The 20979-nt window shown below is 41.0% G+C and overlaps 3 protein-coding genes across 3 annotated transcripts; all 3 read left to right on the forward strand.

The window, feature by feature from the left end:
* Positions 1-2821: 2821 nt before the first annotated feature.
* On the forward strand, positions 2822-4135 carry LOC147259072 (ribonuclease P protein subunit p25-like protein). The gene has a single exon (XM_086207838.1). It carries the CDS (start codon positions 3107-3109, stop codon positions 3755-3757), a length of 651 nt encoding a protein of 216 aa, XP_086063964.1. The 5' UTR covers positions 2822-3106; the 3' UTR covers positions 3758-4135.
* Positions 4136-5452: 1317 nt separating this feature from the next.
* On the forward strand, positions 5453-8249 carry cox5aa (cytochrome c oxidase subunit 5Aa). Its single transcript, XM_086209283.1, has 5 exons — positions 5453-5612; positions 6303-6419; positions 7702-7823; positions 7911-8028; positions 8105-8249. Exons 1-4 carry the CDS (start codon positions 5540-5542, stop codon positions 8022-8024), a joined length of 426 nt encoding a protein of 141 aa, XP_086065409.1. The 5' UTR covers positions 5453-5539; the 3' UTR covers positions 8025-8028; positions 8105-8249.
* Positions 8250-9668: 1419 nt separating this feature from the next.
* LOC147259074 (AT-rich interactive domain-containing protein 3B-like) lies at positions 9669-18988 on the forward strand. Its single transcript, XM_086209282.1, has 9 exons — positions 9669-9960; positions 10532-11131; positions 14318-14392; positions 14480-14552; positions 15436-15619; positions 16644-16894; positions 17548-17820; positions 17901-17990; positions 18159-18988. The coding sequence occupies exons 1-9, from the start codon at positions 9937-9939 to the stop codon at positions 18299-18301; spliced, it is 1713 nt and encodes a 570-aa protein (XP_086065408.1). The 5' UTR covers positions 9669-9936; the 3' UTR covers positions 18302-18988.
* Positions 18989-20979: the final 1991 nt, after the last annotated feature.

Below are 20979 nucleotides of genomic sequence, written 5' to 3' on the forward strand. Positions count from 1 at the left end.
CTGTCATTGTGGGCTCATTCGTTCTGCACGCAACTGATTGAGTTAGAAAGAGTCCAGTTGTGTTTGATGAAGCCAAACGTGCTCACTGAGTTGGTATGTTCCATCGTCGTCGTCTTCCGCTTATTCCTTACTAGTAAGGGTCGCGGGGGGGGGGGGGGGGGCTGGAGCCTATCCCAGCAGCTACAGGCGAGAGGCGGGGTTCACCCTGGACAGGTTGCCAGTCCATCGCAGGGCCAACACATAGAGACAGACAACCATTCACACTCACAGTCACACCTTCAGTCAATTTAGAGTATCAATCAGCCTCGTCCTCTCTTGATGTCTTTGGACTGTGGGAGGAAGCTGGAGTACCAGAGAGAATCCACACAGGAACAGGGAGAACATGGAGACTCCACACAGAAAGATCCCATGCCTGAGCCAGGACTCAAACCCAGAACCTTCTTGCTGTGAGGCCACAGTGCTGACCACTGCACCACCGTACAGCCGCTAAGAGAACAGTTTTAGAGAATTCCCAAACATTGTAGTGTACAGATTACAAATCCATCCATGCTTTTCTCTGTGTAAACTACTTTTTTTTTTTTTTTTTTACAAAAAATGTTCCAAAGGATGCAAACAAAATCACACACAACTTTCTAAACTTCTGCATTACGTCCATTTGCCTTCATCAGACAAATGGTTTTAGACACTCCAAACCTAACTTAAAATAGGGAGTAGCTGCTCGCTTACAATAAATAGAACAGGAGAGCAGATTGATGATCACTACATGTGGGAACAAACTTACCTTCAGCCAATTACAACTACAAGGCTGCAGGACATTTGAACCATGATATGTAAAGTATCTCATGGGATGCTCAAGTAATTTTATCGTTGGTCCTGACTTTTCCTATAGGCTGCTGGATCTATTCATAGAAACCTGCTGGATGTCGTTCGCGCAGTCATGATTGGTCGAAGTAATTTGGTTTTCACATGGAGCGTTTGCCCATCTTAGTTTTGAGAGGTCATGTTCTAAATGTTTGGGAAGCGTTTTATGCAGTGTTTATTTATTTATCTTTTGCATGCCATGCAAATTAAGCTCTTCAAATTAACCTGCAATATTTTGGAAATTATTTCGGCATTAAGTGCTCCAGTAATTAAATCTATAGTAATTTTACCAGTTAAAGATGTATTTTCTGTATGACTCATTGTTGCCATAGAGGGCTTTTTATTTTTATAGCTCTACATATGATATTGGGAAACGTCACATCGTAAATTGATATCTATAATTTACGACTATCTTTTGCATGTGGAGAATGACGATGGGCTATTTAAGATCCATCCATCCTTCTCTTATGCACCTGTCTCATGCAAAAGATATGTGAAGCCTTGAATTGCAAAGACAGAAAATGTCAAGTTAAAATTTTTACCACCACTTAACCCAGTGAAGCATTTACTCTTTTCATATTCAATTACTTTAATGTTGTTCTAATGTTATGTTGTGTCGAGGTATTCCCTGCCTTTCTGCTCCTGATGATGTAATTTATGTCCATCACCAGGGTTGCATCTGTACTGTAATCACTTTTTTAAAGTCTTTTATAATACAGTTTTTAAATAAAGTTTTACAAATACTTACTAATGGCAATCCCAGAACTCTAAATCCTTCGATTTATAGTGAGTGTATTACATGAGTTCTTCCACAAGATGGGGGTGTGAGCAATAACAGCTGTCAGCGTGGGCTTTTTAAAAAAATTTTTTTTTATTAGGCTACAGAGCCAATAAAATCGCAACATTTCTAGGTTATGACAATCATAATTCAAATTTTCTAAAGGTTCTAGATGGATGAGACTGTGAGGACTTTTAAATATAGCTGCCTGAATTTGTTTCATATTGTCCAGACAACTACACAACACACCAGATGTGTCACAGGAAATACAGACAAAAATAATAAAAAGTCAGAGTGAATTTTAAAGGCTTTTATTCACATCCACAGGCATTAAATGAGCTAGTCATACTGACACCACTGAGAACGGCACCTCAGTGTCAATTGTTCAAATCAATGAATAACAAGGGATTCATGTGATCCTGTGAAGCAGAAACAGACCATTATAACAGTGTGCTGGTTCCATATGAGCCCCACAGCTGCCTCCTAGCATCCTCCCTGCAGCTCCTCTGAAAAGAGAAAAAGTTCTCTGCAGGCATCTGGATACAGATTTTCTTTTTGGGTTTTATAGAAGTTTGGCAAAAAGTGGCCGCTCCAAGGTATAACCGTCCTCGTGAATGTCATTGATTCACAAGAGGCACAAATTATGTTGCAAGCATTTTCTGGGTCAGCCCAGCAGGCAACGGACTGAAAGGAGGAACTGTGGAGTTGCTGGAATAGCCCAAAGGAAGACATTTCTCAAGGACCATATGGCTCACTGATGATAGCGAGGAGGGAGATTTGCATGGAAAGACCTCAATAAACTGTATGTGTTTTAAAAAAAAAAATCATTGTTATTTCTCCAGGTTTTTCTGTGGTGAAACATGTTTCTAAAAGGCACGTAAGGAATTATAACAAAATGGGACAATGAAAAACATTTCAGTTAAAGATTTGTTCCAACTGCATGCCTCGTTAAATCTCATTAACTCGTGTTTATTCATCCATGGAGAAAAAACATATCTGAGTCCTTGAGGGTTTAACAAAAGCTTTGCTCCAAAACCAATAATGTGACAGACATTGTTATAGTATTCAATGAGGCAAAAATGTTGCATGTGCCTTTAAGAGCTCTATGTCCCACTCTACATGTCTCTCGCTGAGCCTCATGTGTTTGTTGGCATCAGTTGTCCTCAGTGCTGAAAAGAGCAAGGACATCTCTTCCTTCACGTCAATGGATTAGAGGAAGAAATGCCCTTTTCATTCTGCTTGCTGTCATCTCAACGCTCGGAAGACTAAACAAGAATGCTGTACAGACGGAGGAGAGAAAGAAGATCAAGATAAGTTTGGCTTACGAAACCGATACTTGTGAGTTTCTTCTAAATCTACGAGGACCAGTCTCTCAAGGAATAGGATTTCAAGGGAGATGTGCTAATAATCCCAAGCTGCAGGCTCGGAAGCAGCATCCTGTGTGGCTATTTTATTGCTTTCCAAACAATGAATGAACCCAGGGGTCAGGTGATGAGTTCAAGTGCTGCAGGGAGCACTGCAATAGAAGCTTCGTCGACTTCTATCAGTCCTCACGTCCTCTCATTGTCTCCAAAGCTTGCCCAGAACAACTTCAGGAGGGTCAGCCGCTTAGAGGACAGCAGCCCGTATCCCATCCCTGGACTTGCTGCAGATGTCTTGCATATGCGAGTGAAAGAAGGTAGCAAGATCCGCAATTTACTACGGTTTGCAACAGCTCGCATGCAGGAGGAGGGAAAAGACAATAATGGGACCTCACTGAGACAGGTAATCTTTACCGGCTCGGACAGAGGAGTCACCAAAACCATAACTTGTGCTGAGATCCTCAAACGTAAAGTTGGAGGGCTCCACCAGGTGTCCAAGCTCTACTACAAGACAGTGAATGAGGTTTGGGAGAGCTCACCAAATGGAGCACCAGGCTTAACCATGGAGAGGACAGTTCCAGCCATTTGTATTCTGCTCTCTAAAGACCCTTTAAATCCCCAGGAGCCTGGATATCAAGCTCCTCAAACTGCCAGCGTTCCCACAGTGGACACAGAGAGATGCAGAGCTCAGGGTCCCCCCTCAGAGCACACAGCCAAGAGACTGTGTGTGGAGGGCTGCCGCACATATGCTCCTTGAACTCGACTCCGCTGAATCAAATATCAGCCTAGAATTAGGAAAGGCTCTGAATTTGCCATCCATCATTAGCTATATTAGCTCTTTATCCTTTCCACAGCATATGACATGAAAGAGATGGGGTAACAGGACAGACTCCTGGGGACAGAAACTTATTTATATGAAGGATAAATGTGCTCCTCTTGTATAAATTTTCAGTAAACTGACGTGGAAAAAACGTGACAATTCTTTGAATGACGTAGCAGTACAAGTGCATGCTGAAGTGTTCATCTGTCATGAAAAAGTTTGTAGCTTAGCTGAGAAAAGTAACATAGCAGTGATTTAATAATGACAATTCACAGTATAATATCATTGTTTGTTGCTGTCCTTTTCTATTCAACTTGCCTCTATCAATGAAATAAATCAACCTCGGAAATTCACCTCAGTGTCAATTCGCTTTTTTGCAGTGTTTTGTTGTCACATTTCTCATTCGATTAGAACTTTAATAATCTTTTTAGAATAGAAACAAATGTCACACAAAATATTGAAAGCAACAATATTACTGGAGGACTAGGGGGAATGCCTTGCATCTGCATTCTTGCTAATGGCATGCGGCGTAAGACTCATGTGGTTGCACAAAGAAGGAAAAACTGTCAAAATCTGAAACTCTTCTGCAGCTCATTCAAAATAACATGGGACTAATATGAATTTATTTTCTCAGTTTTTTTTTTACTCAACAACAGAACTATTCAATGTGAATAAGGTAAATTAATTACAAATTTATATCATAAATACTGCTAAAAAACAACAACAACAATGTATTTATTCGTTGAAAAAGACCATGTGTCTGAAACTGTGAAGACACAACCGCATTTTATTATTAGGACACTTCTTCAAATTACGTTTAAACTAGTGACTATTCTTGCAACCACAATAGATTAATGTGTACATTTTTTTTTGCAAGATTACATAAAATGCAATACAATTTAAAAAGAAATCCATAGTCAGAGGACACAGGGGCTCACCGAGACGGTGTATGTACATGGCCCCGAATTTTGTCCTGCACCCCCACATTAAAACCCTGCATTCTTACTATACTATTGTATTATGCTGCATATCATTTTTATTGAGATATTGTATTATACTGTGTATAATTATATTTTGATACTGTAGTATACTGCATATTGGTATTTCCCTCAAATTTTAACATCCCGAGAAAGAATTTCCAGAGAATTCATGCATATTAACAGCTGTATACTGTAATCATGAGACCTTTCAAGTAAATTATTTTTTATATGTTGATTCTGTCTGGCAAACAGTTCCAATGAAATGCACCACAGTAAAATTAAATAGTAACAGTATTCACTGCCACAACATCTGGGACAATATAACTTACAGACTTTGTGCTACTTTTACCAGGTTGTCCTAGTTATTGTCTAAGATGTGCTTCAACTATGCATACAGGAAATGTCAGAATAATGGCACAAGGGAAATATCAGTGTGTTTCTAGCGTTTATTTGATGGCAGCTGCATTCAGGTATTTCTATGTCATCCTATGAAAGCGAATGTGGTATATTAGATGACGTGCGAGTGCTATTTTTCAATGTTTCTCAAAAGAATAAAAGACATGCAAACATTTTGTGGTACTTTTTTATTTCTGTCTTTATGTTGAAAGCCACAGAAAACATATGAATGACCCCCAGTTTGCACATGCGCAAGAGGGGATCACGTGCGTGACGAGCTAGCAAGCTAGCGCTAGCGTCCTCTACGCCTCACCGGGTCCCTGTAGCTGGCTGTCCCTTCATCATGTTCCGAGCAGCCGTCCAACTGTCTGTCTCCGGTGTCCGGAGTTTAACTCGAACAAGGCCAGCGTTCCAAGGTATTTACCATTTTTGATTGTTATCATTTAATTTAGCAGTCTAGTGAACAGCTCGAGCGAAGTTATAGCGGGAAGAGCAGTGGCTGCACATATCATGCAAGCTAACATTAGCCTACCCGCAGGTACTATCACCTTTGACTACATGCCACAGGGTCACACTTGAAGCTCTATCAGGAAACGACACTGGTGAACGTGTCAAACGGCAACTGTCCGCTTAAGCCGACGGCTTGCCCCCGCTTAAATGTCCCCTTTTACAGCCCGGTCGAGTCTGTCCTTGCCATGACCCAGTTGGAAGGCTCCCACTCGGGCCTTGTAGTTGTGCTAGTGATGCTAACGACTTCATTAAAGCTTGGTTAATTATTAGCTAAGGTACGTGTTTGTGCTGTGGGCGTCCACCGGTTGCTCAAGTGTCACTACTCTGCTCATTCCGTCCTCTCACTTGAGTCCCACCATCCATATATCATGTTATTTAGCTATATCGTGCCGGTCTTCAGTCTGAGGGTCATATCGGGACGTTGGCACGGTTCCCTCTACCTAGACTGCATTTGTCATGTTGCACTTCACGGGCTGCAGATATCCTTGACTGTGGACCGTTTGCCCTTCCGCATCAGCTGATATTTGACGGCGTCCGTATTATTCGGCGGTTGATTTGTATAATAAGATTACCATATGATCACTGCTGTCTTGCAGCTGTATTGGCCTCCAGGTGTTACTCACATGGGAAACAAGAGACTGATGAGGAGTTTGATGCCCGCTGGGTCGCCTATTTTAACAAGCCAGACATTGATGCTTGGGAACTGAGGAAAGGTAAGAACATGGCATTACAGTCAGGCAAAGCCACTAAAACTTTTAATATGAGAAATATGTTGTTTCCGCTGCTTTGGGTGTGGCATCAAATATTTGGTCTGATCTGAAGTCTGCTGCAGCACAAGATGTGAAATAAACAGATGATAGATCTTAATTTAGTAGGTGGGAATTTTTTTGTTCTTCATTTCAGTGTTCAATCATTTAGCTCTGTTTCAGAGGGCTTTTGACAATAAACCGATTGAGGATTAATTTTTATTCATCCAAATTCTTAATTTCCATTAGTCACATTTTCTGCTCTTATTTGTTACTTTAAAACATAAAATATTTGCATTGGTTTATAATTAAGATGTGGCAGATTATTTAAGGTTTTATTTAGAGGTGGGCAGGACATGACTCTGAAGTTTATCACTATTTCATTGCTTTTTGTTATATATGTTTTATATATGTTTTGATAAAAACAATCTAAATTGTGAATTAAAATGCCTTTTATTGACGAGTGATGATCTCACTCAAGAATAAAGAATAACAAATTGTAAATGTCGACAATGTTAAATGTTTTTAAGAGCCACTCAAGCAAAATGATATTCCTGAATTTGAATTCCTACATAAAGTACAGAAGCGAGAATACCAGTCTGCTGGGGTGACGCTGCAGTGTAAAGTGAATTATACCTTTCCCTATGCCCCCACCCCCCAAAAAAACATTGCTCTCCTAAAATATTTGTCTAGTTGGACTAGCTTTACATATTGTGTATCTTTTTGTAGGTTTTTTTTGTATTTTTTTCATGGGGGGGGGGGGTCCATATGCTAGTTTATCAACCAGCTTCTGATCACATCTGTATCTTTCTGCCTTAACTCAAGCAACACAGCTTAGAACATCAACACCAAGCACATGTTGAGTAAGCGGATGTGGTCTGAGGTAACGGGCACATTGTTTCTTGAAGATGTAGGTGTCGAGTCACAAACACTGAGTTTCATTTTTGAAGCAGGCAAAGTTGTTTCCTAAAACAGCAGGGCACTTTTGCAAGCACCTCTCAAAAAAGGCTAACTTTTAGTTGTTCAGCCACAGATTAATACGCATTTGACGTATTAGTAAAGATATTTGACTCTGGATGTATTTTAAGGATCGCTGCCAAATAGTTAGTGGTAACTTTATCACCCTGTAGTGTAGTGTGTGTCTACTTTTATTGTTGGATTGTTTGACAGGAGACAGAATTACTTGTTAACTCGGGCTGATAATATAAATGCAGATTTCTCGGTGAAATTCTGTGCTTCCATGTTGCAGGGATGAACACGTTGGTCAGTTACGATCTTGTGCCTGAACCAAAGATTCTCGATGCAGCTCTTCGAGCCTGTCGAAGGTTAAACGACTTGGCCAGTACCATCCGAATTTTGGAAGCTGTGAAGGTGAGAGTAAGCTGCTGTTTAGTTGGCTTCCAGTGAAGCTAACAAAAATGATTGGCTAATGAATAACAAGGTTTGTTAATTCTACAGGATAAAGCCGGTCCCCACAAAGACATTTACCCGTATGTCATCCAGGAGCTGAGGCCAACATTAGACGAGCTTGGAATCTCCACGCCTGAAGAGCTGGGCATCGATAAAGTATAGACAAGTAAGTATCAAAATCCTCTGAAATGATGTTGTATGTCTTCCTTCCTGTATTTCTAACTGAATCTTGTTTATTTCAGATCTAATGATGGCGCAGGCCCCAGGACACAGAGCCCTTGTACTTACATGTTTGCCTCATAATACGTCTGATATTTAATTTGACCTTTATTAAGTTCTTGTGCTTGTAAAATATTGATGAACCTAATAAAGGAAAATCTATCTTTATCGAGTGTCACAAATACTTTGGGATATTTTAAAATGGTTTGAACTTACAGGAGCAATACGTGGTTACAAGTTGCTTTACTAGACGGTGCATGTTGTTGGTGTGATATCACTTTGTGCCAGCAGGGAGCAGCATTTTCACATGAATGTAAAAAAAACAAAAACAAAAAACAGTCAAATGTGCTCAGTCCATATTGCATCTGTTTTCATTTCAGGGAAAATGTAAGTGCTTGTAAAATAAACATGTTCAAAAGGTAAATGGTGCAGTGCTATCGTCAATGCTATAACAGCCATTTTCAAAATAATTCTCAAAGCCTGAAAGAGGAAACATTGATTCCTGATATTGTACGGTTCTACTTCTATTTGGATTTTTTCCAGTATTTTGAATCTAAAAGTGAGTTAGAGGTGTCCAGCCTCTCAACTGTAAATATGTGCTGACTTGTTTATCTTTGCAGATTTAACATCTTGCAGGTGGATTAGAGGATTCAACCGTTTTAATTCACACGCTGAAAGACCGACTGGCAGATTAGTCAATAATTAAAATAATTGCCAGATATGAATAACGGCGAGCTAGTAAATTACCGTAATGTAGGGATTATACTAGAGCAAAATGTGTTGCAAATTGAAGTCATGCAGGTAATACCGACAGAGCTTTTAAGATATTTTAATTATTTTGAGTGAAGGACTTAAGGAATAGTAATAAGCTATGATAAAATGAGAATTCCTAACGCTATAAAGAGTGAGGTGATAAGATGATTAATGTGTAATAAGATGTGTGCCACATTATCTGTATGGAACGACAGCTTTTAGAACTATTTTGAAAAGTAGTTTTGGATTAATACTTGATTAAACATGCCAATTTTTAGTTTTGATAGTCTTCAAGTGAAAGTGAAAAATCTAGCAAAGAAATTTTTTGTGTTGCTCTGAGTTTGTCAAGCACAATCCACAGTTTGTGTCATGAGTGCACCATTTGACCACTTTGTAAAGAAGTGTAGGGGTTTTATATCGAGTAATAATAAGTTGTTTTTTAATCCTCTCCTTTGTCTTATTCAGACACAACAATGTCCGACTAGTTACTTTAGACTACGCGAGGGATGTAGAGGAAGGAAGAGGAGTCGCGAGAAGGAAAGATTATTCATTAAAATGGGGACACATTTGTGCGTAAGAGCATTTCATGAATGAAGCAGCAAAAGTAGTTACCTTCCACGTCCTGTATTAAATAGAAATGAGAAATGTGAGAGGGTTGAAACAATCTTCACCTCTGGGTGAAGAAACGAGAGCAATTTCAATATGAATGCGACGAACGGATTTATGCGTCCTTTTTTTGCAACAGCGAAGGGACGGTAGCAGGGGCTGTTTTCCTACGTGGAACGTAGGCAAGGCAACTGGGTGAGCTTTACGCACAGGGAGGGCGGGCCTCTCATTCATCCAAGTTGGGGGTGTAAACCACTCAGTCAAGACAATCAAAGATGTTTGAGTTTCCATGCGCAGTGACCAGCAGGGAGGTGAGGCAGCGCTGAGCACTACCACCCCTCCTCCAGCTCAGATCCCTCCGGCCTCCTACACACCACCGGGACTTCTAAATCACCGTTTGATAAGAAGAATCTCCAATAAACACAAAAGGTCATGCGATGCGATTTATTAGTGCCACAGGAAAGAAGGAAAAACTAGATACGAGCTGTCGGCGGTGATGGATTACTCGAAGGCGCAAACGGTGAGTGTCGACGACTGGTAACGCTCCTACTCGTGTTTGATACAGTAACAAAGCAGATGACCAGTTACCAACATCCGCACTTTGAACTTCTTGTTGTGTAGCTTAAATTATTTCCATGAAAATCCTCTCGCTTAACATTTATGTGCACTGGTGCATTTTTTTTCTTGACGATAAGATTTAAGAAATTGAGTAAATCTTGCCTTCTTTGAGAAGAAGAGCGGTTGTTTCGTGGCAATTTAAATGCGTTTTCGGTTCATGTATTTTTCACACCGTCGAGCACCGGTCCAACTCTGAAAGAGCCTTTTGAGGCCGACCGTGGCCTCTGTTTTGAGGAAAAGTTCTCACGTATTTAAAGCTGCTGAATGAAAGTTTGAGTTTGATCGAATAAACACACGACGCAGAGTGTTGAGACAAACACATTTGCCTTCTTCAGCCCTTGCGCGTCTGTTTTTGCTGAAGTTAACAGGGAACCGAATGTGAAGTTTTTCCTTCAATTAAAAACAGCTTAGAAAACAGTAGGATGCACACCAGAGGCCTTCCTCTCTGAAAGTCTCCTGTTTGTATTCCTCAGTCCAGTTTATCTGAGGAGACCAGCGCTGCCAGTTGTCCCCAGCCCAGTCCTGCTGCTGGGGTGAAGCTGGAGGCGCTGATGGAGCAGCTGCAGAGACAACAAGAAGCCAAGTTAGACCTGAACCTGCAGGGCCAACACCTTCTTCAAGCCCAGCTGCTGTTTGCTCAACATGCTGCCGCCGCTGCAGCTGCAGCCAGAGCTTCGGGATCCAGGCTGGACTTAAGCAAAGCAGATGGACAGACTTATCAAGCAGCTCAGCAGGCTTTGAACAGAATGGAAGCTGACGAAGAAGATGATGACTCAGATGAGGAAGAGCAGGAGATGGCGGAGCCTGACGAGAACGACGAAGAGGAAGAAGAAGAAGAAGACGAGGCTCATCAGCAGGCGAAAAAGTCCAGACAACAGCAGCTTCCAGGCTTTCCCTTCAATCTTTACTCCTCGTCTCATTCTGCTGCTGCTGGGAAGCAACTGTCCTCATCGCCACCTCCAAATATCAAACAGGAGCATGAGGAGAAGGACCTGACGTCTCCTGCAGGACAACCGGCCTTCACATCACCAAACGGCGTCACTGACTGGGGCTACGATGAGGCTTTCAAACAAGTAAGTCTCTTCTTATATTTACAGTAGTTTCCAAAGCGCTGACTACTTTTTTACAGGTTGAAAAAAAAAATCCTGCCTCCATGTTAATTGCTGGCTTCCCCCTTCTGTCCTCTGTGTCCTCCCATGTGGAGGAGCGTGCCCCTTTTGGCAAGATGCCTAAACTTGATAGTGTTTAATTGCCACCGGGGCCAGAGATCATTGCTTCAGCCATACTTCACATCATGTCTCACACTTTTGGGAAGGGTGTTCATGCCTCTGGCCCGGCTAATTGACCTTGGCTTTGGTCCAGTCCTAGCCGTTCCAGGCAGCCGGTTCAGGCCTGATAGAGACATAGTACCACAAGATCAGAGGATAAATGAAATGGTTTAGTATGGGGACGATTTTCTCCCACCACATCTATTTTGAACAAAGCTGGTATTGAATATGAAACCTAAACTAGTTTTATGTATTCCTCCATGGATGTTTTCTTTCTCTATAGAAGCTGATCTGATAGGTCCTTCTGTGTATGTTGCCCTTGCAAAGGCCCCACTTCAATACAATACATACAGTTTAATGAGGCCTGTGGGTAGAGGGACAGCTGGGTTACACCCTTGCAGCATACCAGCAAGAAACTTCCAGTAGTTTCACTGGAGCAGAATGACTTTTAGTGTTTATCAGGAGTTTTACACACCATTTGCAAGGATACAATGGATGTTTACATGGGAATTTTCCCTTACATTAAGTGTGGAGTTCTGTCTCAACAGTCCCGGAACATCTCACTGCTGCTCAGTGGATAGCTTTGCATAATTCAGTTGTCGCTTAGCAACACTAAATGGCAGTGTAATTTAGATTCTTAGTGATCAATACCTTTTATATAGCTGCTGCTGTGACAATGTGCTCCACCTTCTCAGCCTCACTATGTGTTCTGTGTTCCAAATGTCTTTGTTTTAAATTTAAGTTTCGTAGTATTAAACACAGGTGGAGGCGCTGTTAAATGTTGGCTTTTGTTCACAGGGACTCGGTGTCGTGGCAACATCCGTGTACATTTCCAGATAATCTCTTTAATTCCTCGGTTAATCAGGCAACTTTTGAAGATGCTGTACAAGCTTCTCCATGCAGGGCAGCCATTGTTCGCTCCTTGTGTGCGGTCTCACTGTAAATGTGGCGTGGGCGGTGATAAAGAGCCCCCGTTCGCTTACAGCACAGCACGGGGCCACACAAATGATCCTGACTTGTATGGGGAGATTAAAGGCCCAATAATTTGATTTGGATTAAAAAATTGGTCCCCCCTGTGGTTACATTGAAAGTTGGTGAGAGCTAAGTTTTCACTTTTGGACTACTGGAGCAGTAGAATCATTTACAATTGACCTCATTAGAAGAAGTTTTTTTTGTGTGGTTTTTTTAATGCAGTTCCATGTAATGAGGTGACAATTAAAATAAAGTCTCCTATCTTGAAAGGTTTAGAGTTTAGAATTACTTTCAAGTATAATCAAAATTTGCTTCATAATGTGTCATTTATCTCTATAAAGTGATCTAAAAGAGTAATAAAAGCGAGCCTTTTTCATGAAACAAAAGAAACCTTTTCCTGACCTACATACTGAATACTATCAGGATTCCCAGGGCTGGATGTGTGAAAGCTCTGTGAGCAATTAACTGAGAGCTCTTTGTTAATAGATCCACAGTAGGTCTCACTTGCTCATCAATAAGAGGGGGAGGGTTTTATTTCCATGTGATGGTGAAAAGACTGGGATGTTTATCTACCTTCACATCAATAGGCTTTCTGCCGGGGGAGTAGAAGTCCTTTATTAGAAATTCTACGACAAAGCTATTACGTATGTTAAAAGCTCTGCTTCCACCGGGGCCTGGAAAGTGGGTGTAATATACAGCTGGTCTGTTAACATCAGCTAAAAACGGAGAAATAGAGCATGGATTCTCTCGGTATGAAAAGGGAGATGTTAAAAGATAATGTCGGGGCTTATTGTGTGTCAGCATTTACAGTTTGAACAGTGTTTCTCCTGTAAACACCAGGAGAGCTGCAATTGGACAGGAATCCAACAGTTGTTTGGTTCCCATGTGTTTTATAGTGGAAAGTATGATATGTTATCATTTTGAAGTCGCCACATCAGACATTTAAAACAGACAAATAATGACGAAATCGAAAGTTGGATGGTTGAGAGGAAAGGCAAAACAAGTTGGTGTCACAAGGGTGATAACTGAAGCATTTGATACTTTCAATTATGAAAACATGTTTTGTTGTCTGACACACACATGCTTGTTTCGATATAAAACACGGGGATGAACCGAATGGCGTGGGAGTAATTACCTGCATAAGTTGACAGGAAAAACTCCCAATACAAACCAAAGTATTGTGATTCCGTAAAAGCTGAAACTTGAGCAACAATTCTGCTAAATAAAGCCATTATTATATCAATTTTAGATGGAAAAAAAAAAGAGGTATAATGTAAGAATCTTTTCAGACTGTCAACTGACCTTTCTCAAGATGCTCACCATTTTCTGCTAAACATTTTATTTCCATATTTGCGGCATCATAATGTGACTCTCGGTGTGCGTTGGCGGGACAATAACCGCTCAGCAGGCTTTTCCACACGGTTGCACACATACTGCCCTCCACTCACATTTTTAACCTTTAACTGTCATGTTAAGGGGGAGGTGATGGAGGAATAACATGTCACATTAAACTACCTAATGAGAATTCAGTTTATGTGTAATCTCTTCCACTGTGCACTGCTATAAACAAACCTCCCTTTAAGAAAGAAGTATTTACACATTGCAGTAAAACAGGCAACCATATGCTTTCAGAGGTGGGTCAAAATACCCACAACAGGCCTGAGCTGCAGCTTTGAGCAGGAATGGTAATTTAGGACTCAGCATCCTTTTTGTTTGCTTTATTTTAGTCATGATCTCTGTCCTGATCTTCCGATACAGTATCAAAGGTACTTAAAGTATACTGGCTATATTTGTACTCTGCAACATTTGCATGTACACAACATTTGTGGTCTGTAGTGAGAGGTTTGTATGTAGGCTCTTCCACAGTCAGATATTTGTATAGAAGCTGCATTTGTAGTCTGCACTCAGCTGTGTGTACATCGGCCGCACTTTTTGTCCGGTGATTGTCGCCATACTCCTTTTCATTAAAGCGGGCAATTAAAGTAAACGCGATTCTTCTCTCCTCGGGTGCGTTTGCAGAGAGGAAGTGCCATCTGGGCCGAGGACAACGAGGGAGGAAAAGCAAGAGGAGAACCATCTAGGGACTTTGCCAAGGTTGGTAGATTTGTTAGATCTACTGTATACACACAAGAAAACCTCTGACATTATCTCGACTCAACATATTTCTCTTTTATCTTGCAGCTTTATGAACTGGATAATGACCCTCAAAGGAAGGAATTTCTTGATGAATTGTTTGTCTTCATGCAGAAACGAGGTAAGACTCTGAGCCTTGGTTTTACACGTCTTTGTTATTGTTTGGAGCCGAGTCTTCTTAAGGTTTCTGAATGCATCAAATAAAATGTCAGTGTAGTTTTGGAATTTTGACAATTTAGCTGGTTGAGCCGGGATTCCGGTAGCAGGCCGATTTGAGGATAGACTGATCTTCAGATGAGCTGAAATGGTTGTTTTTCTTTAATGTAAACACGCTGTCATAAAATTTGTACAACTCTGGATAATTTAAAGACTGTTACTGCTTTTAAATGGGCTGCAAAGCTATAAACCAGCTAGAAAATAAGAGCTTGAAAGAAGAATCCAGCTGTACATCCTGCCTTTAAACATGGTGTTAACATTCACATTGCCCATCTGTGTTAATAGTGCCTGCATTTCATTCAGTCTTTCTAAATGAAATTAAAAGGAACAGTCGGTCATCTTCTTGGCCCAAGGTCACGGTTGTGCCGTATGTGCTCGTCGGTGCCAAGTATTTATCTTAAGCACAAAGTAATCTAATCTTCTGCAGCTTCTGTTTAGCCGACTTAATTTACTTCAGATCAGGATTGTGAGGGTTAGCTGTCAACCCTGTGATTGGCAGGCCCTGCTGCTCTTAAAAATCGTCCAGGCTCAGCACTCAAATCAATGCAACTGAGTTGCTGTGTGGAGTCACCCCTCCCCCCATCCATGTGAAATAAGCCTCGCTAGACAAATCTATCCACACAGGAGCAATGCTAAGCCATTTTACCTGACATTAATCTCAGGTATTTAGGTGGGGAGGTCACACAATGTCCTCCTTTCCCTGCTTCTGAGTGCCTTTTAATAGACGGAAAGGGCAACGAGTACAAATCAAAGATGGTCATTCATTGTATTCGTTCTCCTTCATTCAGGAACTCCTGTGAACCGTATCCCCATCATGGCCAAACAGGTGCTGGACCTGTATAGACTTTACAAGCTTGTGACAGAAAAGGGAGGCCTGGTGGAGGTTATTAACAAGAAGATCTGGAGGGAGATCACCAGAGGGCTAAACCTGCCAACGTCCATCACCAGTGCAGCCTTCACCCTCCGCACCCAGTAGGTGTCTCATCACAACAAGTCAGATGAGTCTTGAGTTAAAATGAGACTTCACAAAGCTGATAATTGTCTGATGATTTAATACCATTTAAGCGAATGCAGTCAACTCTAAAAGGATTAAAACCTTAATAACCTCAAATCAATACTGTTTTTTGCACACATTCAGAACCAGTCCAAGTCTTGATGGGGGCCTAAGCACATGAACGCTTCCATTATCAATGTTGTATTGCTTACAAAAGTGGCTCCCAAACATACAAATCCCATCCTGTGGTACCCATCTGTCTCCACAGATAGCACAAGCACGCTAACATTTATGCTAGATCTGCCAGATACAGAAACCCCCGGAGCAGATTGTTACAGCCGGGACTCTGTGGTCACCTGACTGCATTCTCCTGGCTGTTCTCTGCTGCTCCCATGGGTGCAGGGCAAAATAGCTCCAACCATTTATCTGTGTTTTTTAGCTAGTTGGGCAAAATATTGGGTGCTAAAGGGCCTTATTTTTTCAGACTCATGACAAAAAAAGAACTGCAAAGGGTAAAAGTTCAGAAGGAACTATGAATAAGTCAATTATTAAACTGTTGTCAGTCTTACATGTGGTGAATTCTTTATGAAGGGAAGGATGAAGATCAGTGGTTTTTCTTGAGAACAATTATATTTTCAGCCCTTTTAGAGATGTTTTGTCATATCTTGGATTTGTTGACATGTAGTTGCTTTCATGGTGGGTGAGAAAGTTACATGTGCTAATACGTTTCCTGATCTTTTATTTTTGTTAATATCCCTGTTAGAATGAAAGCCACATGAGTGCTAAAGAAAAGAACAAATCATTTTTTATTCTGTAAAATGTCAAATTCTCCTTCACTGGTAGAAATTGTGAATTCTAAGTGCTGGCAATCTCTGAATTTGGAGTTCAAACGGCAACTTTATTGATATGCCAAACATCTACTAGACCCTACTATCCTTGCATATTTCAAAAGAATGCTCATTTGCATCAGAAAATATTCCTAAGTTGAACCTTTCTTTACAGGTATATGAAGTATCTGTACGCATTTGAGTGTGAGAAGAAGGGTCTGAGTTCTCCAGGTGAGCTGCAGGCTGCCATCGACAGTAACCGCAGAGAGGGTCGACGTCCCGGCTACACCAGCAGTCTGTACCGTTACTCTCCTTCTCCGAGCTCTGCTCCGCACACACTCCTCTCTTCACCCACGATGCAGCCCACCTCCACTGGACACAATGGCTTGAATCAATCCATCAGTCCAAATGTGAAGAAAAGTACAGGTATAATAAGTGTGTTACTAGCTGAACCTGATATTTTGTATTTCTTTGAAAATAATTTTTCTCTCATAATGAAGCACCACTGCCATCGTATGATTACTGTACAGGGTCATTTACACCGCATCTTTGTTAATTGAGTCTGAAGTCACTGTGGATTCTAGAGCCAACTAATGCTAAGTCACTAGTAGATTTTTGTGTCAGCTGGGGGTGCAACGCTTCACCAAGCCCACGCTTCACGTTTGTGCTGTTTTGGGTTTCAGCTTCAGTTCCTTGTTGGAAGGAGAGAGAAAAAATCCCCTGCAAATGGCATAGACAAGACTTTGAGAAACTCTGAGGTGAAATTAATATATTAATTGAGCAGAAAACCTAAATAAAGGTAGTCACTACAGTGTTGTGCTGTCATCTATGGATTCCGCTACGGTGGACCTGACCAGCCATCTTTGTATGTATAGTAGGGATACATCCAAAATTGCGGTTCACAGGTGTAAATTGAATCTTTTTATTGAACAAAAAAAAATGTTTTTTTACAGTTCATCTCTGTATCCCTTAGCTTCAACAGGCAGGTTTTGGTATTAATGGTCACACAGCCAGGATTATAAATAGTACAACTGGATAGTCTTTTATTCTTTTTTGTTTTTTTTGTTCACTTTGGTTAGATGAGACCTCGACCCCCATGATACCCACCCGGCTGCCCATGGCCCTGGCGCTGGGGCAGCATCAGCAACAAATGGCTCAAGCCGCCTCTCTGGAACACCTCAGAGAGCGGCTGGAACGTGGAGCGGGAGGCACCCCAGTTGACGGCCCTGAGAAGAAAATGATGCGTCTGGCCGAGGAGCAGCAGCGCCTCATGCAGCAGGCTCTCCAACAGAACCTCCTGGCCATGGCCTCTCACTTCAACCCCATGAACCTCAAACTCAACAATGGTCATGGTGAGTTCCTTCACTGCGGTGATCACTGCACTGATGTTCATGAGTTCCGTTCACTGATTGGTTTTGTTGCTCTCTAACAGAGAGCAAGCAGGATTTGTCTCTGAGTATCTCTACTAACGGAGCAGCCAGTATCAGTGTGTCTGTGGAAGTCAATGGCACCGTTTACTCAGGTAAGTCTGTCACTCTGGAAGTCAGACATGTTTACTGCCTTTCTCTTCCCTGCATGGCACGAAAGGATCCTAATCTCATGTTATGAACCAAAGAAATTTTACCTTGACCCAGAAAAGGACAATTACATACAATCTCTGCTTCTGTTGTCCTTGATTCCTGCATTGTAGGAACGCTGTTTGCCCAGAAGTCAGCCGCCGCTCCGGTGGTATCCCAGGCTGTTACTCCGGCAGGAACAAGTGGGTTTAGTGCCTTCTCCTCCTCTCGCAGTCCCTCGTCTTCATCATCCACCTCCTCAAAGGGACCAAATTAAACTGATCTCTCCTAAGCCAAATAATTGAGTTATATAATAAGTAGCTCTTGTCAGAAAAGAACTGTATGGATTTATCGGAACCCCCCCCCCCCCCCCCCCAACTTCAGACTTGCTATTACTATTGCTTTAAATGAGTCCCACCCTCAAAATTCTTCTCAGTTCCTGTGGGAAGCTTTATTTTTCCCACTGTAGTGACGTGAAGGACAGACTGAAGTGTGTTTAGCGTAGGGAACTACCAGGGGCTCAGCCTTTCAAAGTGTCTACTATGTTTATAGCCAGCTTATTGTCACGTTGTGTTGCCATAGTTGCCAATAGAACAGTGTAGTTGCCAAAGTGCAGCTGCTGAAGACCAAAAAGCCTTAGCTGAAACTCATAGCTCCTGTCTGAAACTATTTTGCAGAAGCCATATAATGTCAGTCTCGGTAAATATTTGATTTAACCTGACGGGTGACAAATTGCGAAAGTAGTTTTCATGGCAACATTCAGGGATTTTGTACACTGTCAGGTACCACAGAAACATTGTATCTAAAAGGAATTTAAAATCATTGCCTGTTTTTTTAATATTTTAATTTTTTATAATTTAATGTTTTAGTTCAGCCTCATAATTCTAAAACTTTGATTTCATGTCAGTTTAAATCAAAATAAATCAAAATATCAGCTGCATGGTTTCTGCAGGGAGCGCTATATATATACATATATATATACATATATATATATATATACACATATATATATACATATATATATATACATACATATATACATATACATATATATATTTATATATATATATATTTATATATATATATAAAATAAATATGGAGGGAGGGAGGGAGGGAGAGAGAATGGAAGTGATCCAATATTTACCTCATTTCACTTGTCATGTTAGTATGTCGGAATCGTCTGGACTCAGGAATGTCACTGTTCTACATATCGTGTATTGCTGTGATGTATTTTTATGCATACAAAGAATGTATCACTAATTACCTCATTTCTGTTGACATTTGAACACTGAAGACAGTGCTACCTCACTCTTCTTGAGAAATATGCAATTCTTTATCCAGCAAATGCTGATTTAGCCATCTGCTGAAAGATGCTGTATGTGGACAATCAAACAAACAAACAAACAAATGTCACTATGAACTTGACAACTGTAAAAGCCCTAGACTCTGTTTTGGTCTCTGGTTAACATATTTCTTGGACAGGAGGAATAAAACAATCTTGTGTGCTGTGGAGAGGCTGTATTCTTTCACATAAGTAAGGATTTTGCATTAATGTTGATGTTGAAGGAAAATGTTGGTCAGACTATTGTTGTTTTGAAAGTATGGAAAAGTATTTTGTGGGTTAGAAGAAAGGATTTTTGTCGGACATCGAGTGAGGGTCTTGCTGTTTCTGAGCTTTCAGCTGAGGGTTATTTTAGATTTAACTAGGAAGTCCCTTGAGATCAAAAGCTCGTTCAGGGAAGACTTGTTCAAGATAACCCGCCATTGCGAGATAAAAACGGGCATGGGACAAATGCAAAATATAGCACATACCTCATTTAAGGTCTAGTTTATTTTATTAGCTGATCAGACCCTCAAACTCTCTCAGAAATGCCAAAAGTTGCGCTGTTGTGTGTTTTGAAGGGTCTTCCATGTCCAGGCGCAGGAGCAGAGAAAGATGTCCTGCCAAACTGAGGAAACCTTGACAGTCTGGAGAACAGGACCACTTCAGCGGTTATTTAAGTGACGGGAGATTACATGGAGAAAAGAGGACATTTCCCATTGAGGCTACGAATATTCCTGTCTCCTCAGGGCCCAATGAAGGCCAGAAAAGCAAAGTGCAGGATGACATGTACTGGACAACGAGTTGATGTAAAGAGTATCAAACTGTCGGTGTAAAAGGTGCAACGTCCATTTCATGTCCCAGTAATCTGGAAAAGAGGCAGTCAAATAAGCCTCAAAGAACTGGAATGAAAAATATCACGTCTCATAGAAGAGTCGGAATTGTGTATCATCAATAGTTCTGAGGTAGTTTTGTTGAATTATATGATTTTCCGCTCTTTCCCAGAGTCGGTAACTAAGAAATGCACTTTTTTAGATGGGAGGCCACACGGTCTCAGCCTGCTGGTCTAGATTACTCAACAACAACTTGGAACACGTGTTTTCCAAGATGGTGAAGAGTCTGATCCCTGTTCAAATGATAACATCCACCAAAACAACCCGCGTGTTCAACATTATGTTGTACAAATCAGGTTTAGAGATACTCCTGTTGAAAGACTATGTACATAAACATCCATGGCCAGAGGAGGGCAGTATTTCCTCCTCTGAATACAACACGGGGGCCAATTCAAGATCAAGGGCCCGATGCATCCATAACCCTGCAAATTTTTCATTTTTCCCATTGAATTATGAAAGTGACACCTCAGTAATGATTTTAAACAACAATAAACAGGAAAATTTATAACCAAAGTGTGTTTCTTTCCTCTTTTTATTACACTCCTTACAATCCTTATTTTGCTTTTTCATTCCATGCCACATCCCAGTAACTGAGTTGAAAAAATCAAATTTTATATATATATATATATATATATATATATATGCGTGTGTGGAGAAAATACAGATGGAGGGTGTAGTGAGAGTTAATTCTTCTGACCTATGACGGTGGCTATACTAATGGAGAGGAGTGCCCCGGGTCAG

This window comes from Aulostomus chinensis, chromosome 7, assembly GCF_037954235.1.
Source record: "Aulostomus chinensis isolate RoL2024-O1b breed Wild chromosome 7, RoL_Achi_v1.0, whole genome shotgun sequence".
NCBI classification, from domain to species: Eukaryota; Metazoa; Chordata; class Actinopteri; order Syngnathiformes; family Aulostomidae; genus Aulostomus; species Aulostomus chinensis.

What these genes read in the sequence shown, in the direction of transcription:
- LOC147259072 (XM_086207838.1), top strand. Translation starts at nt 3,107, where the DNA reads ATGAATGAACCCAGGGGTCAGGTGATGAGTTCAAGTGCTGCAGGGAGC.
- cox5aa (XM_086209283.1), top strand. Translation starts at nt 5,540, where the DNA reads ATGTTCCGAGCAGCCGTCCAACTGTCTGTCTCCGGTGTCCGGAGTTTA. An exon ending in AACAAGGCCAGCGTTCCAAG is followed by an intron (nt 5,613 to 6,302) that starts GTATTTACCATT and finishes GCTGTCTTGCAG; the next exon opens with CTGTATTGGCCTCCAGGTGT. An exon ending in TGCTTGGGAACTGAGGAAAG is followed by an intron (nt 6,420 to 7,701) that starts GTAAGAACATGG and finishes TCCATGTTGCAG; the next exon opens with GGATGAACACGTTGGTCAGT.
- LOC147259074 (XM_086209282.1), top strand. Translation starts at nt 9,937, where the DNA reads ATGGATTACTCGAAGGCGCAAACG. An exon ending in AAATGTGAAGAAAAGTACAG is followed by an intron (nt 16,895 to 17,547) that starts GTATAATAAGTG and finishes CACTTTGGTTAG; the next exon opens with ATGAGACCTCGACCCCCATG. An exon ending in CAAACTCAACAATGGTCATG is followed by an intron (nt 17,821 to 17,900) that starts GTGAGTTCCTTC and finishes GCTCTCTAACAG; the next exon opens with AGAGCAAGCAGGATTTGTCT.